The sequence below is a fragment of the Vigna unguiculata genome, chromosome 3, assembly GCF_037176805.1.
Source record: "Vigna unguiculata cultivar grain cowpea cultivar isolate G323 ecotype 2 chromosome 3, ASM3717680v1, whole genome shotgun sequence".
NCBI lineage: Eukaryota > Viridiplantae > Streptophyta > Magnoliopsida > Fabales > Fabaceae > Vigna > Vigna unguiculata.
In genome coordinates, this window is record NC_140794.1 from 59,285,869 (window position 1) to 59,303,520 (window position 17,652).

Below are 17,652 nucleotides of genomic sequence, written 5' to 3' on the forward strand. Positions count from 1 at the left end.
AGATAGTTCAATGCAAATAGTATTATTAAATTTTATAACCAAAAGAATAAATATACAATTTTCCTTCTACAATATGCATTGGCTGAACATCACACAACATACCAACCATTATGATTTTGTTGGACTCGATGAACATCGAGAAAAATCAATAAATTTTTAACATTTGACTTACCTTATCTAGATTAAGTAAAGAAATAGAATTTTGGAAAGAAAAATTGAAACTATGATGCCTGGACGACATCTTCCTCAGAAAAACCAAAGCATCAAAGCACAAAAGCCAATCAACTCTATGAAAGAAACCATAAATTAAAGCGTAAAGATTTTAAAAAAAATCAAACTAGATACTTTTATTCAATTTTTTAATATACATAATGATTATGCATGTAATCATAATACTAAGTGTAAAATTTTAATTAAAAAACACTAAAGTATTATATAGTAAGAAAAATAATTCTTAATACATATTTTAATTTAAAAATAATAAATAGTAAATATATGTTATAATACATAATAATAAAAATAAGAATAATAATATTTAACAATAACATAATAATATAATAGCACTAATATAATAATAATAAGAATAATTAAAATATGGTGTAAAACAAAAAATAAATAACTGAATAATAATGACATTGTAAATAAATTAAATATTAAAAAAAACATATCCTTTTCTATTTATTTTATGCAGTTATATTTTAAAACAAAATCAATATTAAGCTAATTATACTATTTAAAAATTCTTATTTTAAAGCAAAATTTATAATTAAGAGTTTGAAATATAAATTTGTGCTAAAACATAACTATTTGTGCTAAACCATGACAGTTTCAAATAACAATTTGTGCTAATATATATATATATATATATATATATATATATATATATATATATATAATTTTTATATTTCTTTTGTTTGAAAATTAATTTTTAATTTAATTTATTTCAAAAGTATTATTTATGTCGTGTATATCATATAAAAATAAATTAAATATATGTATATATATATATATATATATATATTTATTATATTCTTAAAATATATATTAAATAAATTAAAAAATTTAAACAAATTAAACAATTAAAATAAAAGCCAATTTTAAAAAGGTTAACCGTAAAAATAAAAGTAAATAAAAAATTATTAGAAAATTAAATATTAAAATTGGAAAAGAAAGATGTTGACATTCTGTATATATATAAAAATTGATTTTGAAATTCGTTTTTATTATATATATACTGTGTGTCGACGTCCGATAAAGAAAAAAGAAATAAAGTTACATATGTTGATATTTGTAAAATAAAATTAAATACCAGATCTTAATATTTATAGATAAAAAAAATTATAACTGGGATATGATGGCTGTAATGGACAAAAATTAAAAATAAAATAATAAAGTATTGAATATCAATAATATGTGAAACAAAGTAATATACCGGATTAAAAAAAAATCTAAAGTAAATCAGTGAGGAGAAAAAAAAAATTATTTTACCGAGGGTCAAAATGAGAATTTAAAAAATTTTAGAGGTAGAGAATGGGTGTTTAGAGGTGCATGGAGAAGTCGCCAGACAATCACGAGATATTGCATTTCCTTTCTGGACAATTGATTCCTACACCCCATCAATTTCTTTCTCCATCCTGTCAATGTAAGAAAAATACTTAAATATGCTTCACCATTCCATCACAATCCAACTCCCATTGTCACGTCACTTCAACTGCTGTCACCGTATAATATAGAGATGTCAAAACGGATAATTCAGTCCTATTCGACCCACTACGAGTTAATGATTTAGTGAGTTAATCCAACCTGATTCACTTTTTAGCGAGCCAACAAAATTTGAACCTGGTCCGGCTCATCACGGGTTAACGGGTTAAACAGGTTGGCTCACGAGTTCATTTAATTAAAAAAAAATATTATTTTTTATTTTTTTTAGTCAAAACTAAATTGTAATTCTAATTAAAATTTAAATAAACTTTTATACAATCTAAATACAAATCAAAATAAAAAAAATACAAATTATTTATGGGTTGGATAAAAAAACAACCTAACATGACTCAAATGTAAAACCCAACTTAATATAAATAAATAAAAAATACTTGTGTGACCTTTTATCTGCGGGTTGGTGAGCCAACCTGGCTTACCACGAGTTTAACCCGGATGAGCTGGGATCTAAATGAGCCGGGTCAAAAATTAATCTGTATTGAAATTTGTAAAAAAATTTCAACCCAACCCAACCCTAATCCTTAATGAACAGAATTGACTCGCAAATTCTAACTTATTTTGACATTTTTAGTACCGGACCACCGTTGCAGAAGAAGAAGAAAAAGAGAGAAAATACTTAACAGAATCTATTCTGGACAATGTTTTCTGGAAAATATTTCCCATGTTTGAAAAACTCTTTCCGAAACCCATTTCACGCGGGGGTATTTCGGAAAATTCATTTCGAAAATTATTATATGCATTTCGAGAAGCGTATTCTGAAAACTGTTCCAGAAACTGTGTCTCGAGATGTGTTTCATGTGTTCTGAACATTTTATTCCTAAAATCTTGTTGCGAAAATTGTTACGGAAACTTTCATTCCAAAATTTCTGATTATGAATTCCGAAACAGGTTTTTCCAAAATAATTACTATTAGTGAAATTAAAATACGTGACAATTATAAAAAAATCTAATAATTGATAGTTACAAACAAATAAATTCAAGATTTTCATGTTTTAAAACTATGAGCAACGTTAAAAGAACTTCTTCATTCCAAACAACACCCGCATGTTTTTAGTAATTTTTAATAAATGAAATAAAGAATAGTAGTTGACAGAAAAATATATAATCAAAAACAAATTATTTTTTTTTGAGAAAGTATTATATATGTACTCTTAATTATCCAAGTTTCGGTCGATATTTTTCATTTTTCTCAACACTAATACGAAGGTTAGCAAATGCGGAAAACCATGTTTTACAGTGTTGTCATAATAAGAATCATGGATAAGATAACTACGGAAACTAAGGATTCTTAACTGCTTCAACACATTCTAGAAGGGATGTGTGGTAAAAGCAGCCCCATCTCCATTGATATAAAATGAATCAGAAGAGACAGTGATGTGTTTCATGGGATCTGCTACTTCCTTGCCACCAGCATGCATCACAAATTCTGTGGGTGAGAGGAAGCAGCCATGGCAGACGCATACAATACAAACTTGGCCTCTCTTATACTTGTAAAGAAGCCCTTCTATTCTCTTCCCACTTGCTTCATCTCCAGCACTAATCACACAAGGCATTTCTCTCACAATCTTCATTGCATCACTTTTATGATACGAGCTCACATGTTTCAGCTTTTTCGCTGCCTTCTCAGATGCCATTTCCAGCTTTGGTGATATTTGCAACTTCGAACTAACTCCTCCTTCAGTATAACACAAAAATGTTTATCAGTAATTTAGATTTATCATAATGTTCTGTGAGAAACTTCTGCTACAATTCCACATACATGTAATTCATGCATGTATAGTTGTCAAGTCACTGATTTTTGTCTGGAGAAAAAACATTAATTTTAAGAATGTTTGCCATAAACTGGTTTTCAGTGTTGTGGAACTATTACATAATTCCAAAATCTGACAGTGAAGAATGATGGAACTATGGACATGTATTACTCAGAACATACAACAATTTTACATCAGCAATTTTGTTGTTTTTCTGTCAGTGCATGTTTTGTTCCTAATAATTTCCATACTTATCATCCTTCTCACCACGTCACGTGGGATACACCAACAACACTGTACTAAAAGAACTGTGTAATATGAGGTCTATCATATCAGATTGTAAATAAGCAATCATAGAATTTTTTTTTCAGAAACGTTAACTTAAATCTAACATCCACAAAAATACAAGAACTATGCTAAAAAGTGTGTACTTGTGATGATGTGGTTATAAACAAACGAAAGAGAAAATAAAAATGGTTACCTTCATGCCATGGATCCGAATAAGAAGGATGTGCAAACATCTTGAAATTATCATCAATTGAGGGTGGCAGTGGCTGAGCACCCGCCGGAGACACCGGAAAAGAGTTCTCTGCAGCCGCTGCAGCCACCATAGCCATCTGCATCTTCTTCATCAATAATCTCTTTCCGGTCCTCACTCTTCTCATTGACTGCAGGTCCCCAAACCTCACCAGACCCTTCTCACCCTCTGCTACACAAACAGCAAAGGGATTCTCTTGAACCCCATTTTCCATCTTTATGTTCTGGGATTTCTCCCCAACCATTTCTGATGATGAACTTGTGAGAACCATCTTTTCTTCTGCATTTTGACCGCAGGGAGAAAGCTTCAGAGTAAGGTCTATCTGCTCAGAGTTAGTGTACGATTTCTCAGAATAAAATCCCTGCTAAAGCAAAAAAGAAAAAAGGTCACTTCCTTCTTGTATGAATGAATAAATCAATTTAATCAGCTTTATATTCTTTCTTTTTTTTTTCTGGTTTATCATCACCTCCATTGAAATCCAAGAAAAAGGTGAAGTCATAGAACAGAACAACTAACTCCTTTGGAGAAGGCTTGTTCCCTCAGAATGAAAAAGGACATAAAATTTGGAGGAACGAAAGAGTATCACTTCCTCCACACTGGAAAAAAGTGTTGCTGCCAGGATTATATACTACATGTGACACAAAAGATAATAATGCAGAGGAAATAAAACAGGAAAGTCAAAATCTAAACGCAAACTCTGTTTTAATTTTAGGGACTGAACGTCACATCAAGAAAAACAAGTGGGTACTGTGGGGACGAAAGAGTTAAAAACACGAGGATGTGTGGGTGGTGGCTCACGGATCACACAATGTCAGCATTGGACTCATCAAGTGACGTAGAAACAGTAAAATGAAACAAGTAAAGAAAATTTATATCTTACACAAATTTTCACACACAGTGTTTCATGAAAAAGTGTGATGAGAGAGATCCAATTAGTATAAGAAGAATTAGTAATAGTAATTTGGGGAAGAATGAAGAAAAAGAAGGAATCCAGCTAAGGAAAGCTTGGACGCATAAAGAAGTGGACCTGAGTGATGTGAGAAGTGAGAAATGCAGAGAAGGGTTCGCGAGTTGATGTCATGTTGTTAGGCTGGTTATGGGTAGAGCGTGAAACTTGACAATGCATTTCAAATTTTCCACGTGTTAATCAATGGAGATAAAGGTGCACGTATCTTCTCACACAAGCTTCTGCTGCTCAACACAAATCCTTTCTCTCTGTTTGTCACTGTCATCGCTTACAATACGACACACACCTTGTACTTCACCCTCGTACGAGGTTCCTCTGTAATTCGGGAAACATCGTAGGGGTATTAAGGTCAACTTAAATTCCAGAACCAGGAACCTGTGTGGAAAACTCCCACCTTCTTTGTTTCTTGCTAGGAATAATTAATCCACAGTCAATTTCTGTCATTATTTCAAAGAAAATACTTTTTTAATAATTAAATTTTGATAATTTTTTATTATCGTCTGAAGTGATATTTTTTAATGTCAAATTTACGTTTCCACCACGTTAATAATTTTTTCCTTAGATAAGCTTTTTATTTATTTATTTATATAAGTCAACCCTTCAAATTTTATTTACTCTAATATAAACCTGTTTATTATTTTTGAGTTATAATTTCATTCTTGAAAATTAAAATTCTATGTGAACAACGATCGGTATATCAAGTTTTTGGTATGAATAACCAACCACAATTCACATGTAGCCGAATTCTGACATATAAACAACACACGGATCTATTTATATAAATAAAGTTTTAAAATAGTTAGTTAAGTAACTTTTAGAAAAATATATTTATTTCAAAAAAAAGTATATTTTAATTTTAACTAATGATCATTTTTTTACACAAAGTGCGTTTAGCACGTTTTTAATTATACAGTGTTTCTTATTTTTCTTTGTGACTACTTTAATCTTGATGTATTATTACACGTGAAAACTACAATAATTTTTCTCTTAAATATTTGAGAAACAATATTATGTTGTTTATTCTTGTAAATATATTATTGTGGTTAAAAAAGGGTGAGAAGTGGGAATGAAATATTCCAACTTTGATGCATGGAAATGAAATGATAAACGTGGTGTTGAACAAGAGAGCACTACTAGGGAGTACGAATTTTCTTTTCAAAGTTTTGACAAATGCACATGTCGTTTAATTTTTTTCATAAAAACAAAGTCGTTGGTACGTCTCCACATGGCCAAGATAAAATAAAATAAATTTTGAATCTGATGTATTTATTTATAAGTTCTTCTTAAAATGCATTATCTGGTCACTTTTAAAGTATTCTCTGGTCTACAAAATTGAAGTTTTGTCATAGATTTCTTAAAGGATGAGTTAGATTATTATATTGTTAGTCATAAATAGACCCATTAATAATTTAGTTTTTTCTCATATTATGTCATTTATGTATTGAATATATATTATGTATAATTATATGTACACAATACAGTATAATAATTATTTAAAAAAAAGGTATAAATTTAGTTTTTAATAATCTTAAAGGTTTAGTTTTTTGTTTAAGTCAATATGGTCAGTTACTAAGAAAATCAATATAATAATACTACTAAGCAATATTATTTAAAGGAAAATAATATTATCACTCTCGTTGTTTGACTCACATACTTTCATTTCCGTCGTGGTTTGTAGTGTGGATCACTGATCTCTTTTAAAGGAAGAGACAATGCTACATTAATTAATGGTCTACACTAAGTCCACGTCAGAAAATAAAGGATGACAGTCAAAAAATGAAAGTCATGGTATATTTTTTCTTATTTAAATTTAGTTAATTAATAGACTAGTGTTTTAGACTTGTTAATGATATTGGACACGTTCTTGTAATAAAGTAGAGTTTTATAAAAATGTAGACTTTACTTGTTTCCTAAATTAGCTTTGTTTCTTCTGGATGTGATATAGGTTGATTTGTGTTCTTGTTTAGTAGTGTGGCCTATTTCTTGTTTGAGAACAAATTATAAGAGCAACATAACCTAAATAATACTAGTTGTTTATATGAAACAAATAATTGATATTTTAAAACAGGCAAAATGTATCATTAATGTGTATGTCGATACATAATCTTTACTTCTTATTTAAATGTAAAAAAAGAAATGAAAAATAATTACATTTATATCTTCAATAAAAAATATTAAAATAAAAATAAGTTCGACATTTAAATATAACAAGAATTTTTTGTGTCATAATTTATTTATTTGAGTCTTTACAATAAAAAAAATTATTCATGTAACTTTAAATAAATTATTTTTAGTCATTAGAGTAACTTTTTATTATAAAAAATACTGATAGTGATGATATCATCAAGTACTATAAAGTTTTTGCAAAAGATTCGTTTATTTTTTCACCAAGTTTTAGATTACCATCAAAGTTAAGATATTTTTTTAATAAGCTTATGTCCTTAATATTACAAACACAATTGATCACAAGCAACCAAACAATATACAAATAATGAATATTATATCATCACATTTCATCTTGTCATATACATTTCATATAAATTTAATTCAATCATATCATATAAACCTATAACTAAATAAATAAAACAAGGGTTAAATATGTTTTTATCCTTATCTTTAAGTGAAAATAAGAATTAGTCCATCTTTAAAATTTTTGTCCAATTTAGTTCTCAAACTTTAGAAATGTGTGGATTTAATCTTTTTAACTAAATTTTGTTAAGTTTATTTGACATTTCAAACGTGTTTTATGATAGTGTTTAAGTTGTTTATATCGTTTGACTCATTTCCGCTTCAATGTTATCTGATAAACGTGTTTGAAACGTCAAATAAACTTAACACAATTTGGTTACTCCATGCATTTCTAAAGTTGAGGGACTAAATTGGGTCAAAGTTTGAAAGATGAACTAATTCCAATTTTTAGTGAAAGTTAATGAACCAAAAATATATTTAATCCATAAAACAAATATTTTACTACCTTATGCATACAAAAAATAGAGATGAGTCCTTTTAAACATATTACTTTTATGACGACCTAAATTTTTGTTTGTTTTTTTTGTTACTATTATTTTTTATATTATACTTATAAAAAATATTTTAATACATAATTTTACAATAACATATAACATACATAAAATATTCACATATACATATATTTATATATTTTACAGTACTTTATGCATCTTAAATTCACATCATTTGGTACATATTATATTTTCTATACTAAAGGAGGAAGGAGTATTATTTATTTACAATTTTCCCCTCATATACCGACCTTCAAGCATTTGGAGGAAAAATGTTATGGATAGGGTTTACTTGGACTATTGGATGTAAATAGAAAGTAACTCAAATCTATCCTTCAAGGGTAACTGATGCATTTGGAGCATTTAGGAATATGATAGTAGAATTTCTAGTTTCTTGAAATGTTATCGAATTATTTACCATGTTGGTTTGCCATGCGTTTCCTGTAAAGACTGCTACTATATCATCAAAGAATGGGTCGGGCATGTTAGGGGTAGCCATCTAGAATATAATATTTTTTATACACAATTATAAAATAGGGAAGTGAGACAAATATCACATAAAAATATGGCATATCTCAATAAAATAAAATAAAGTAAACTGAAAGCTCTTTCAAATTCATGAAATTAGGTTTTTATCATACTTTATAAATATTTTGATTAATTTTGTAGTGACTAGTCAGGATAAATGAGTCTCATCATGACAACAAAGTAACCCAAGAACATCTCATTTTGAGTAATATCCACTGATTTAAATCTCCAAGGTCATACCTCCAACTACAATAATCAAATCTTTATTTATCATACATTGTATCTCGATATTAAACAATATAATTGTATAAATAAATAAATATGACCAATACTGTCAGGTTTTACAGAGGAGATTTCACTGGGGAGAACAACACCAATGAGATATGAGCCTAATCACATAAGACACTGATACCACTCTCAACCCAAAATCTTAAGGCAATGGGTTTATGGGTCTTTATTCTTATATAGTACTATACTTTCTCATTTCTGGTCAATGTGGGACTTAGACTCACACTTTGATTCCTAACAATCTCCCCCTCAAGGGTGAGTCCCTTCAACCACATTGGTACATTTCCCCTCGAGCGGAAGCATTCCCAACTACGAGTACTCCTTTTTCTACCCTTTTCTGTACTGCCATTTTTCTTAACGGGACACACTTACCTGGAACCCTTACCTGGAACCCTTACCTGGGACCCTTGCCAGGAAGACTTTCGATACTAGGACCATATTGCACTCGTCTGAGCCGGTTTTAACCATCGACTCTGATACCACTTGTTAGGTCTATAGAGGAGGGGGTATCACTAGGGAGAAACAAGCACCGCGACAATGGTATAAGAAGTTTAATGAGTTTATGAGAAACTCAGGATTTCACAGATGTGAAGAAGATCATTGTTGTTACGTGAAGAAATATGTTGATAGTTATATCATTCTTGCCTTGTATGTTGATGACATGTTGATTGTTGATGCTAATATGGCAGAAATTGACAGGTTGAAGAAACAATTGTCAGAAAATTTTGAAATGAAGGATCTTGGTCCAACCAAGCAAATTCTTGGTATGAGAATTTCCAGGGATAGATCTAAAGGTATTCTAAATTTATCTCAGGAAAAATATATAGAAAAATTGCTTAGCAGGTTCAATGTTGGAAATGCTAAAACCAGGAATACACCTTTGGGAACTCACTTAAAGTTCTCAAAAAGGCAATCTTCTCAGACAGAGGAAGAAGAAAATCACATGTCTAAAGTGTCATATGCATCTGCAGTAGGGAGCTTGATGTATGCTATGGTTTGCACCAGATCTGATATAGCACATGCAGTGGGAGTTGTGAGTAGGTTTCTATCCAATCCCGGAAAGAAGCATTGGGAAGGCGTGAAGTGGATATTGAGATATTTGAATGGCACTTCAAAGATGCATTTGTTCTTTAAAAGAAGTAATATCACTTTACAGGGATTTTCTGATGCAGATTTGGGAGGTGATTTGGATGGTTGAAAGAGCACAACAGGTTATATTTTTACGTTGGGTGGCACACCTATCAGTTGGAAGTCCAAACTTCAAGGAAGAGTCTTCCTTTCAACCACTGAAGCTGGATATATAGTTATCTCAAAAGCAGCAAAAGAGATGATATGTTTGAAGAATCTTCTAAAAGAATTAGGAAAAAGGCAAGATGAACCTTCATTGTTCAGTGACAGTCAAAGTGCCATTTGTCTTGCTAAAAATCCAATTCTTCACTCCAGATGCAAACACATTGAATTAAAGTATCATTTTATCAGAAACTTAATAAATGATGGAGATTTGATTTTGTTGAAGATTCTAGGTGCAGAGAATCCAGCTGATATGTTGACCAAGACTGTCACAACAACTAAGTTGAGGCTTTGCATTGCCTCAACTGGCCTTCGGGAAAATTGATGATGAAGGCACTACACTAGGTGGTAATGTAAATCAAACCCCAAGTGGAAGAATTGTTAGTATTATGGTGCTTGATTTAGTCCCACATCGCTTAAAATAGTGAGATGTGGTTCTCTATTTTACTATATAAGAGACTCTATGTAAAGCTTTAAGATACACCAGAAATACAAATATTTCTTAGTGTAGTCGTGGACGTAGGCATACACATTGTACGCCGAACCATGTTAAATTCTCTGTGTTTTTCTCTCATTTATTCTTTCTTTTATTGCCTTGTTCCTAACAATTGGTATCAAAGCCGATGGTTGAAACCGGCTCAGACGAGTGCAATATGGTCCTTGTATCGAAAGTCTTCCTGACAAGGGTTTCAGGTAAGCGTGTCCCGTTAAGAAGAACAACGATACAGTAAAGGAGTACTCGTGGTTGGGGATGCTTCCGCTGGAGAGAGAGTGTACCAATGTGGTTAAAGGGACTCTCGAGGGGGAGATTGTTAGGAATCCAAGTGTGAGTCTAAGTCCCACATTGACCAGAAATGAGAAAATAGAGCACTATATAAGAATAAAGACCCATAAGGTTTTGGGTTGAGAGTGGTGTCAGTACCTTATGTGGTTAGGCTCAGGTCTCATTGGTGTTTGTATCTCCCCAATAAAAAACCCCTCTATAATCCTAACAAATACATAATTGAAAATAAATATAGATAAATAACAAGGACCAATACGTGACTAGAGGTAAATATAAATAAATAAATGAGAGTAATATAAATTAAATAAATAAGATCAGCGCAAAACTGTAGATGAATATAAATAAATAAATAAGAGTGAAAACTAAATATAAATTAGAATGAGGTTAAAGACACCTTATATAAGGTAAATATAGAAATAAAAATAATTGTGAAGAGGTAAAAGATACTAAAAATAAAAAAATAAAAAATGATAAATGTCTCTTCCCCTTACCTCAGGGATCATAAGAGATAAGTGCAAGTTTCTCCTTTTTATACACTTGCACTATTGACTCTTCTTTTGTTAACTACGTCTTCATTGTTTTTATTTTTTCACTTCTCTATATTACTTTGGTTTACTCCCAATGTCTTTTTTTTTTTCTTTTAGCCATTTGAACCTTTGTTATTTATAAACATCTTAATCTATACATGCATATATATAGATACACTTTTGCATTCAATTTCTTTAGATTTGGTTTATCCCCATCCTTAAATCTCTATAGAAAACTCTTAAGTATTTAATGTACTGACACTTTGTACTTAAATTTTATCCATCATCATTCTTTGTGATTAAGAACAGGGGAAGTTATGATTATATTTTCTACATCCTAAATTCTTACATATGGAAAAGGAATAAAAAAAACTAACAAAAGTCATATATATATATATATATATATATATATATATATATATATATATATATATATATATTACAACTTCATTTGAGTGTGTGTGAGAGAGAGTCACAATTGAAGGTCCGCTTAAGACGACCTCGACCAAAGATCGATCCAGTTAAAAGTCGAATGTTAACACCTGTTGAATCAGCCAAAGGTCGTCCAAGTCCGTCCTAATTAAAGATTTTTCTATAAATACTTTATCTTTTTATCTAATTTAATGTAACATATGCTTACTCTTTAACTCTTATAAACATGATATGTTTTTTAACTTACATGACATCATTATTTTTATTGCAAACAAATACTAAACATAATAATTTTAAAATATCATGAAATAAAACATTACATATTAAAAATAAAATCCAATAATATTATAAAGAAAGAGGATATTTTACCCATAAAAAAGTAAAAGAAAATAAAACAAAGCATGTAAGGGAGTTTAAAATTGGTCTTGATTAAGTTATAAATCATTTATAAATTTTGATATTGGTTGGTTTTCTATTAAATTTTTTTAATTGATTGATTATTGAATGTTTTTATATTTTATATATGCATTCAAGTTTCTCATTTCTATTTAAAACGAGACATATTCAAATTCTTTAAAAAAACATGTAAGAATGACATCATATGGTGTGTGGTGCTTCTTCACCCATTTTCATAAATTCTTTTCAAACTATGACTTTTTTTAATTAGTTTCTTACCATTGTTTCCATAGAATACAAAAGTGAGAGATAGTTGTTTGATTGACGTTGAATACCGTTCTAAGCCACACACCTTTACAAATACGCAAATACGCAACGGAGAAACTTGCGCATTTTGACCATTACTTTGAAGTTTAAATCACTATGTTCAAGGATATCAAAAAAATTCGTAGGTATCTGTGGATAAAATTTGTAATGAATAAAAAATGAATATCATAAATGGATATCTGTGAGTAACGGGTACATGTATTTTTAATACTCTCATGTTAACAGGATAGATACATATATCATTGTATTTGTACATGTGATTATCCGTATCTGCTACACTCTAATTTAAATTAAAAAATAAAAAACATGATTAAAATATTAATATATTGATTTTGAATGAGTTATTTTTTTATCAATTAGTTTTAAGAAAATTTTACTTTTTTGTAAACTGTCATTCAACACTATTTAAATCGGTTATTTGGATTTTGTTTAAAATTTATAAATGTTATTTATTGTATTTTATTTAAATTTACGATTAAAATATGTTGTTAAATATTTATTTATTTTTAAATACCTACAGGTATTCGTAGATATTAAAAAATTATGCGGGTACCCGCATAACAGATACCCGACGAATATAGGTACGGGTACCAAGCTGATATTTATCCAAAGAATAAGATACAGGAAACTACTACCCGTACCCTATCCGTCCCATTGAAATCCCTAACCATGCCTAATAAATTTGATAGCTTTTGTAATAATCATTTCAAAAATCATCTTAACAATGTTTTTTTAACAATTAAAGAGTGTAAAAAGTGATATAATATCATACTAAATTGGAGTTTCGCTTCTATAATACACATGATGAAAATTACTAAGATGAAATTGCAATATGGTATCTAAGTTCTGGCATCCAAATATGTTAAAATATATAATGATAAATAAACTAAAAGCTCCTAAAATAAAACTTACCAATCCCTTTTTGTCTATAAAACTTCTTAGAAGTTAGTCAAACACACCTAGGATATCAACGGGACGGGTAGGGTACGGGTAGTAGCTCCCCCGTACCCTACCCGTTGGATAAATATTTGTCTCGTACCCGTACTTATATCCGTCGGGTATCCGTTATGCGGGTACCCGTCTATTTTTTTCATATCCGCGGGTATCCGCGGGTATTTACAAAAATATTTTAAAAAATAAATATTTAATCATAATTAGTGCTTAGATCAACAAGTCCCCTTTCTCCGATTGATTCTTGAAAAACAAACAAATAAAAAATCACTACCAATTTATATTGTAGTTTATTTTTGAATAAAATATTAAAGAAATTACTAACTTCATCAATGTCCACCTCTTGCAACATTGTATAAAGTTTCATATTGTCCAATTTTAATCTAGAAGAGCCTTAAAACATAAGAAGTTCAGTAAAAATTTCTAACAATCACTTAATTAAAATATCTAAGTAAAAGTGCTAATTTCATTACCTTCCATGTTGGTCCATAACCAGTCTTAGAGACACATCAATACCACCTCCACATTATATGGAAGTAATTTACTCATACCCGCAGTAGCGAGTATCCCTTTTTAATATTCATTTTCTACCCGTTGCGGGTTTTATCCGCGGATACCCACGAGTACGGATTTTTTTGACATCCCTAAACACACCTTACCAAGGGCACTTTAAATACGATAAACAATTCCACAAATTTCAACTAACAAATAATATTTTAAAAACAATTCCATAAATTTAAGTAACAATTGTATTAAATATTTTTAATAATATCATAAAATTAGAATACATGATATATGAATTATTTATAAATAAATTCTCTTCCTTTTTAAAATATTATATTTATATAAAATAATTACAATATTTATATTTTAGTTTTCTTTATTTAGATAAAATAATTAAATTTTTCTTAACTATATTTATTTTAAAATATTAAATTTTCAAATAATATTTAATAAATTATTTTTTTTGAAACATATATATATATATATATATATATATATATATATATATATATATATATATATGCATGTGTGTGTTTACATAGAGATAGTACCTTGTGAAATTTTAATTTTTTAATTTTTTTTAGTAAATTTCAAAATTAATTGTTTTAGTTATTTAAAATACATTTTTTTTAATTATTAAATTTTAATTTTCTCATCCAAACAATTCATTCTACTCTAAAAAGTTTTAAATTCACCAAATAAATTAATAAATTAGTTATTCTCTACAATTGACTCATTTTACAAAACTTTTACTTTCATTCAAACATGCAGGGGATTTTCATGCGAATATAACAGCTTTGATCTGCAGAAGCAAAAACAACTTACTAATATAAGAGTTTTTTCTTGTACAGATGAGATTTGACCTAACTATTCCAGCCCGCTGCAAATATATATAATAATTGTTGATTCTTACTACTACTATTAGTATTTTATTCACCGAATTGAATTAAATCTATGAACATCCAAAATAGTTACTTCATATCCAAAACATATTTTGCCAAAGGAAATGTGAATGTACTATAACATAACCAATCGGAAAAAGATTGTCATCGCTCATCAAAAGCTTCATGCCAATGAAGCTCACTTCAAGTTCAAATTACTGAAAAGTAAATTAAAAACAAAAAACCTAGACATCACAATACTGTTTAAGTAGGTTATAGCAACTCATGGCAGAGAACTTGTCACTTGTGCTACTTTCAGATTGCCATAAGGTCACCATAATTTCGCATAAGTACTATTGATCCTGCAAAAAGTCCCGCAGCACGCAGCAATTTCTACATGCCAAATAAAGAAGAGAATCAACATTCATTCTAAATTAAGCTTCAGGATATAAAACACGAAGAAATTCCTTTACAATTATGTAAAAACTAAAAGACACAAATCACTAAATAGCCCGTGCAACAATCTTATTCATGTTCTACAACCAACACTTACTACCTGCATTTCCTGTAAAACTAAGCTCATGAACATCCCAATTAACCAGAAACTTCGGCGGTTGCTTAGTCTAGGTGATAAGTTACAGCATCTATCCATTACTCCTAGGATAAGAAATTTATAGGGTTCAATTACCCATACTACATTTTCATCAAACAGATGTCTTAAGAGCTTCTTGGCAAAACTAATAATAATGTTTGACAGCAGAGTGCGGCTAAATTCCTATGAAACTAATGCTCTCCATGGGTGAGAGGAAAAGAGAAATAGAAAGGAGGGGAAAACCGGACAATGATGTATTCACTTATGCTCAGTAGAAGAATAAATATAGAAACGACAAAAAAAAAAAAGAGGAGAAAGTTGACTGTTACAAACAAAAATTCAAATTATTCTTTCTTTTCGTTTTCTCTTCAATTCATACTTCAAAATGTTCTTTCTGCCTTCATTTTCCTCTCTAAACGAACAAAGGGTAAAAGACAATGCCATTGTCATTAAGATGCAGTCAATGAGAAGAGGACAGACATTTTCAAAACACCAAAGTAATGTAATACAACAAACAAGTTAACACCTAGCCAGAGGAATAAATATCCAATAGTCACAGGATCATCAACAGAACGACTTATAAAATTAAGGCATGTAATTGGAACATAATGCAATCAACAGTTGTTTCATAATCCACAAGAATCCATAAATTCGCAAGGATCTTCGAGTTCAATCAAGAATTGAACCAACCCCATATAAGCATTCCCACCAAATAACAGTGACAACGGATCCAACACCACAAGGTATAAAATCATGGACTCGTCACAGAGCTATTATGTTGCAACGATGAGTAACATGGGGCGGAGGGGGTAATGACAACACATTCATACCACAATTAATAAATAACTAAATAAATCAAGTTTCTTCCTAAGAACCTTATCATAAAAGCACACAGAACAGCTCGAATTCAAAAAGGGTCTCATTTCATATATAAAAACTTAAAATTTTAAAACACTCTTGGAACCATTGCTTGATTTCATTCACCTATCTCTGCAGAAAAACAAAGCACAGACCCTAGCAATTTGATTTGTTGACATCGCAGTCAAACCAATCTATATTGGAACCAATTACCATTTAAAACAAATGGGAACGTGAGGAAAAAGAAACGATCTGGACGAACAGGTGCGAAACGAATACAAGAATGCGTTAGAAAAATAGATTACCACGTTGAAGGCCCATTTCTCTTCGTCGTAGAGTTGAGAATTGACGAAATCTTTGAGGTACTGAATCGAAACTACAGAGTCGGCCATTGATGTGAAAAGAAAGGCAAAAGCAAAGCACCACAGGTGTTAGGGTTCTGGGTTTTGTGTTTTGCGTTTTGCTTACTGCGCTCTGAAGTCTTTTTTTCTTTTGTTCCTTTTTATCTTTGCTTTAGCTTCTTTTGTTTCTTATTTTCTATACTCTTTTTTCCGGGGCGCAAATATAAAGGTTTATATTTAATTTGTTAAAAGAAATTTATAAATTCATATAAGATTTTATTTCATTTTAAATGGATTTTAATATATAAGGTTATTTTTATGTTATAATTTTACAAAATTTGTTTTAGCAGTTTAAATTTTGTAACAACTAACACTTTTATAATTTCTTATTTGTATTCAAGTTTAAACAGTTATTAAAATATTGAAAATAATATTGTAAATATAAATATTCATATTAAAATATTTTTATTTTAAGATTTTATGTAATATTAATTTTTAATTTTAAGATATTTATTATGACATGTGAACTTGTTTTAAAGAGTTTTTTTTTTCTTAAGTTTAATATTTTTTAAAATATTTGTATAGAAAAATGATATCTTCTTAAATTATTTGTCCAAAATGTTCTAGAAATTTCTTGGAATATAAAGGAAAGAACCTAGATAATATTGTTAGCATAAAATAACCCTTCACTTAGATATTGGAGTGATAAATAATATGAGAATTACTTCATTAAAGATTAAATAAGATTAAAATATCCTAAAATTATCTAAAATAGGCTTGACTTAAGTAACCAAAGTCCAATAAAATAAAAATTCATTAAAAAAAATTGTATTTATAATATATAATTATTCACTCAATTAATTACCATATATATATATATATATATATATATAAATAAATAAAGGACCGAGTGTCATTGTAAACACTCCGACCTACCTAAAATTCTTGAATATAAAAA

The 17,652-nt window shown here is 29.4% G+C and overlaps 2 protein-coding genes across 3 annotated transcripts; both read right to left on the minus strand.

The window, feature by feature from the left end:
• Positions 1–2,874: 2,874 nt before the first annotated feature.
• LOC114177547 (uncharacterized) lies at positions 2,875–4,643 on the minus strand. Of its 2 annotated transcripts, none has more exons than XM_085670954.1 (3): positions 4,475–4,643; positions 3,952–4,372; positions 2,875–3,394 (listed from the first exon to the last, which is right to left on the minus strand). In XM_085670954.1, the coding sequence occupies exons 1-3, from the start codon at positions 4,505–4,507 to the stop codon at positions 3,027–3,029; spliced, it is 822 nt and encodes a 273-aa protein (XP_085527080.1). In that variant the 5' UTR covers positions 4,508–4,643; the 3' UTR covers positions 2,875–3,026. The 2 variants fall into 2 exon arrangements, with proteins under 2 accessions (XP_085527080.1, XP_027918736.2); XM_028062935.2 differs by having other exon boundaries at positions 3,952–4,369; positions 4,475–4,635.
• Positions 4,644–14,993: 10,350 nt separating this feature from the next.
• Positions 14,994–16,879, minus strand: TOM5 (mitochondrial import receptor subunit TOM5-like protein). Its single transcript, XM_028062230.2, has 2 exons — positions 16,659–16,879; positions 14,994–15,296 (listed from the first exon to the last, which is right to left on the minus strand). The coding sequence occupies exons 1-2, from the start codon at positions 16,743–16,745 to the stop codon at positions 15,219–15,221; spliced, it is 165 nt and encodes a 54-aa protein (XP_027918031.1). The 5' UTR covers positions 16,746–16,879; the 3' UTR covers positions 14,994–15,218.
• Positions 16,880–17,652: the final 773 nt, after the last annotated feature.

What these genes read in the sequence shown, in the direction of transcription:
- LOC114177547 (XM_085670954.1), bottom strand. Translation starts at nt 4,507, where the DNA reads ATGACTTCACCTTTTTCTTGGATTTCAATGGAG. An exon ending in TTTCTTGGATTTCAATGGAG is followed by an intron (nt 4,373 to 4,474) that starts GTGATGATAAAC and finishes TTTTTGCTTTAG; the next exon opens with CAGGGATTTTATTCTGAGAA. An exon ending in TTCGGATCCATGGCATGAAG is followed by an intron (nt 3,395 to 3,951) that starts GTAACCATTTTT and finishes GTTATACTGAAG; the next exon opens with GAGGAGTTAGTTCGAAGTTG.
- TOM5 (XM_028062230.2), bottom strand. Translation starts at nt 16,745, where the DNA reads ATGGCCGACTCTGTAGTTTCGATTCAGTACCTCAAAGATTTCGTCAAT. An exon ending in AGAAATGGGCCTTCAACGTG is followed by an intron (nt 15,297 to 16,658) that starts GTAATCTATTTT and finishes TTTGGCATGTAG; the next exon opens with AAATTGCTGCGTGCTGCGGG.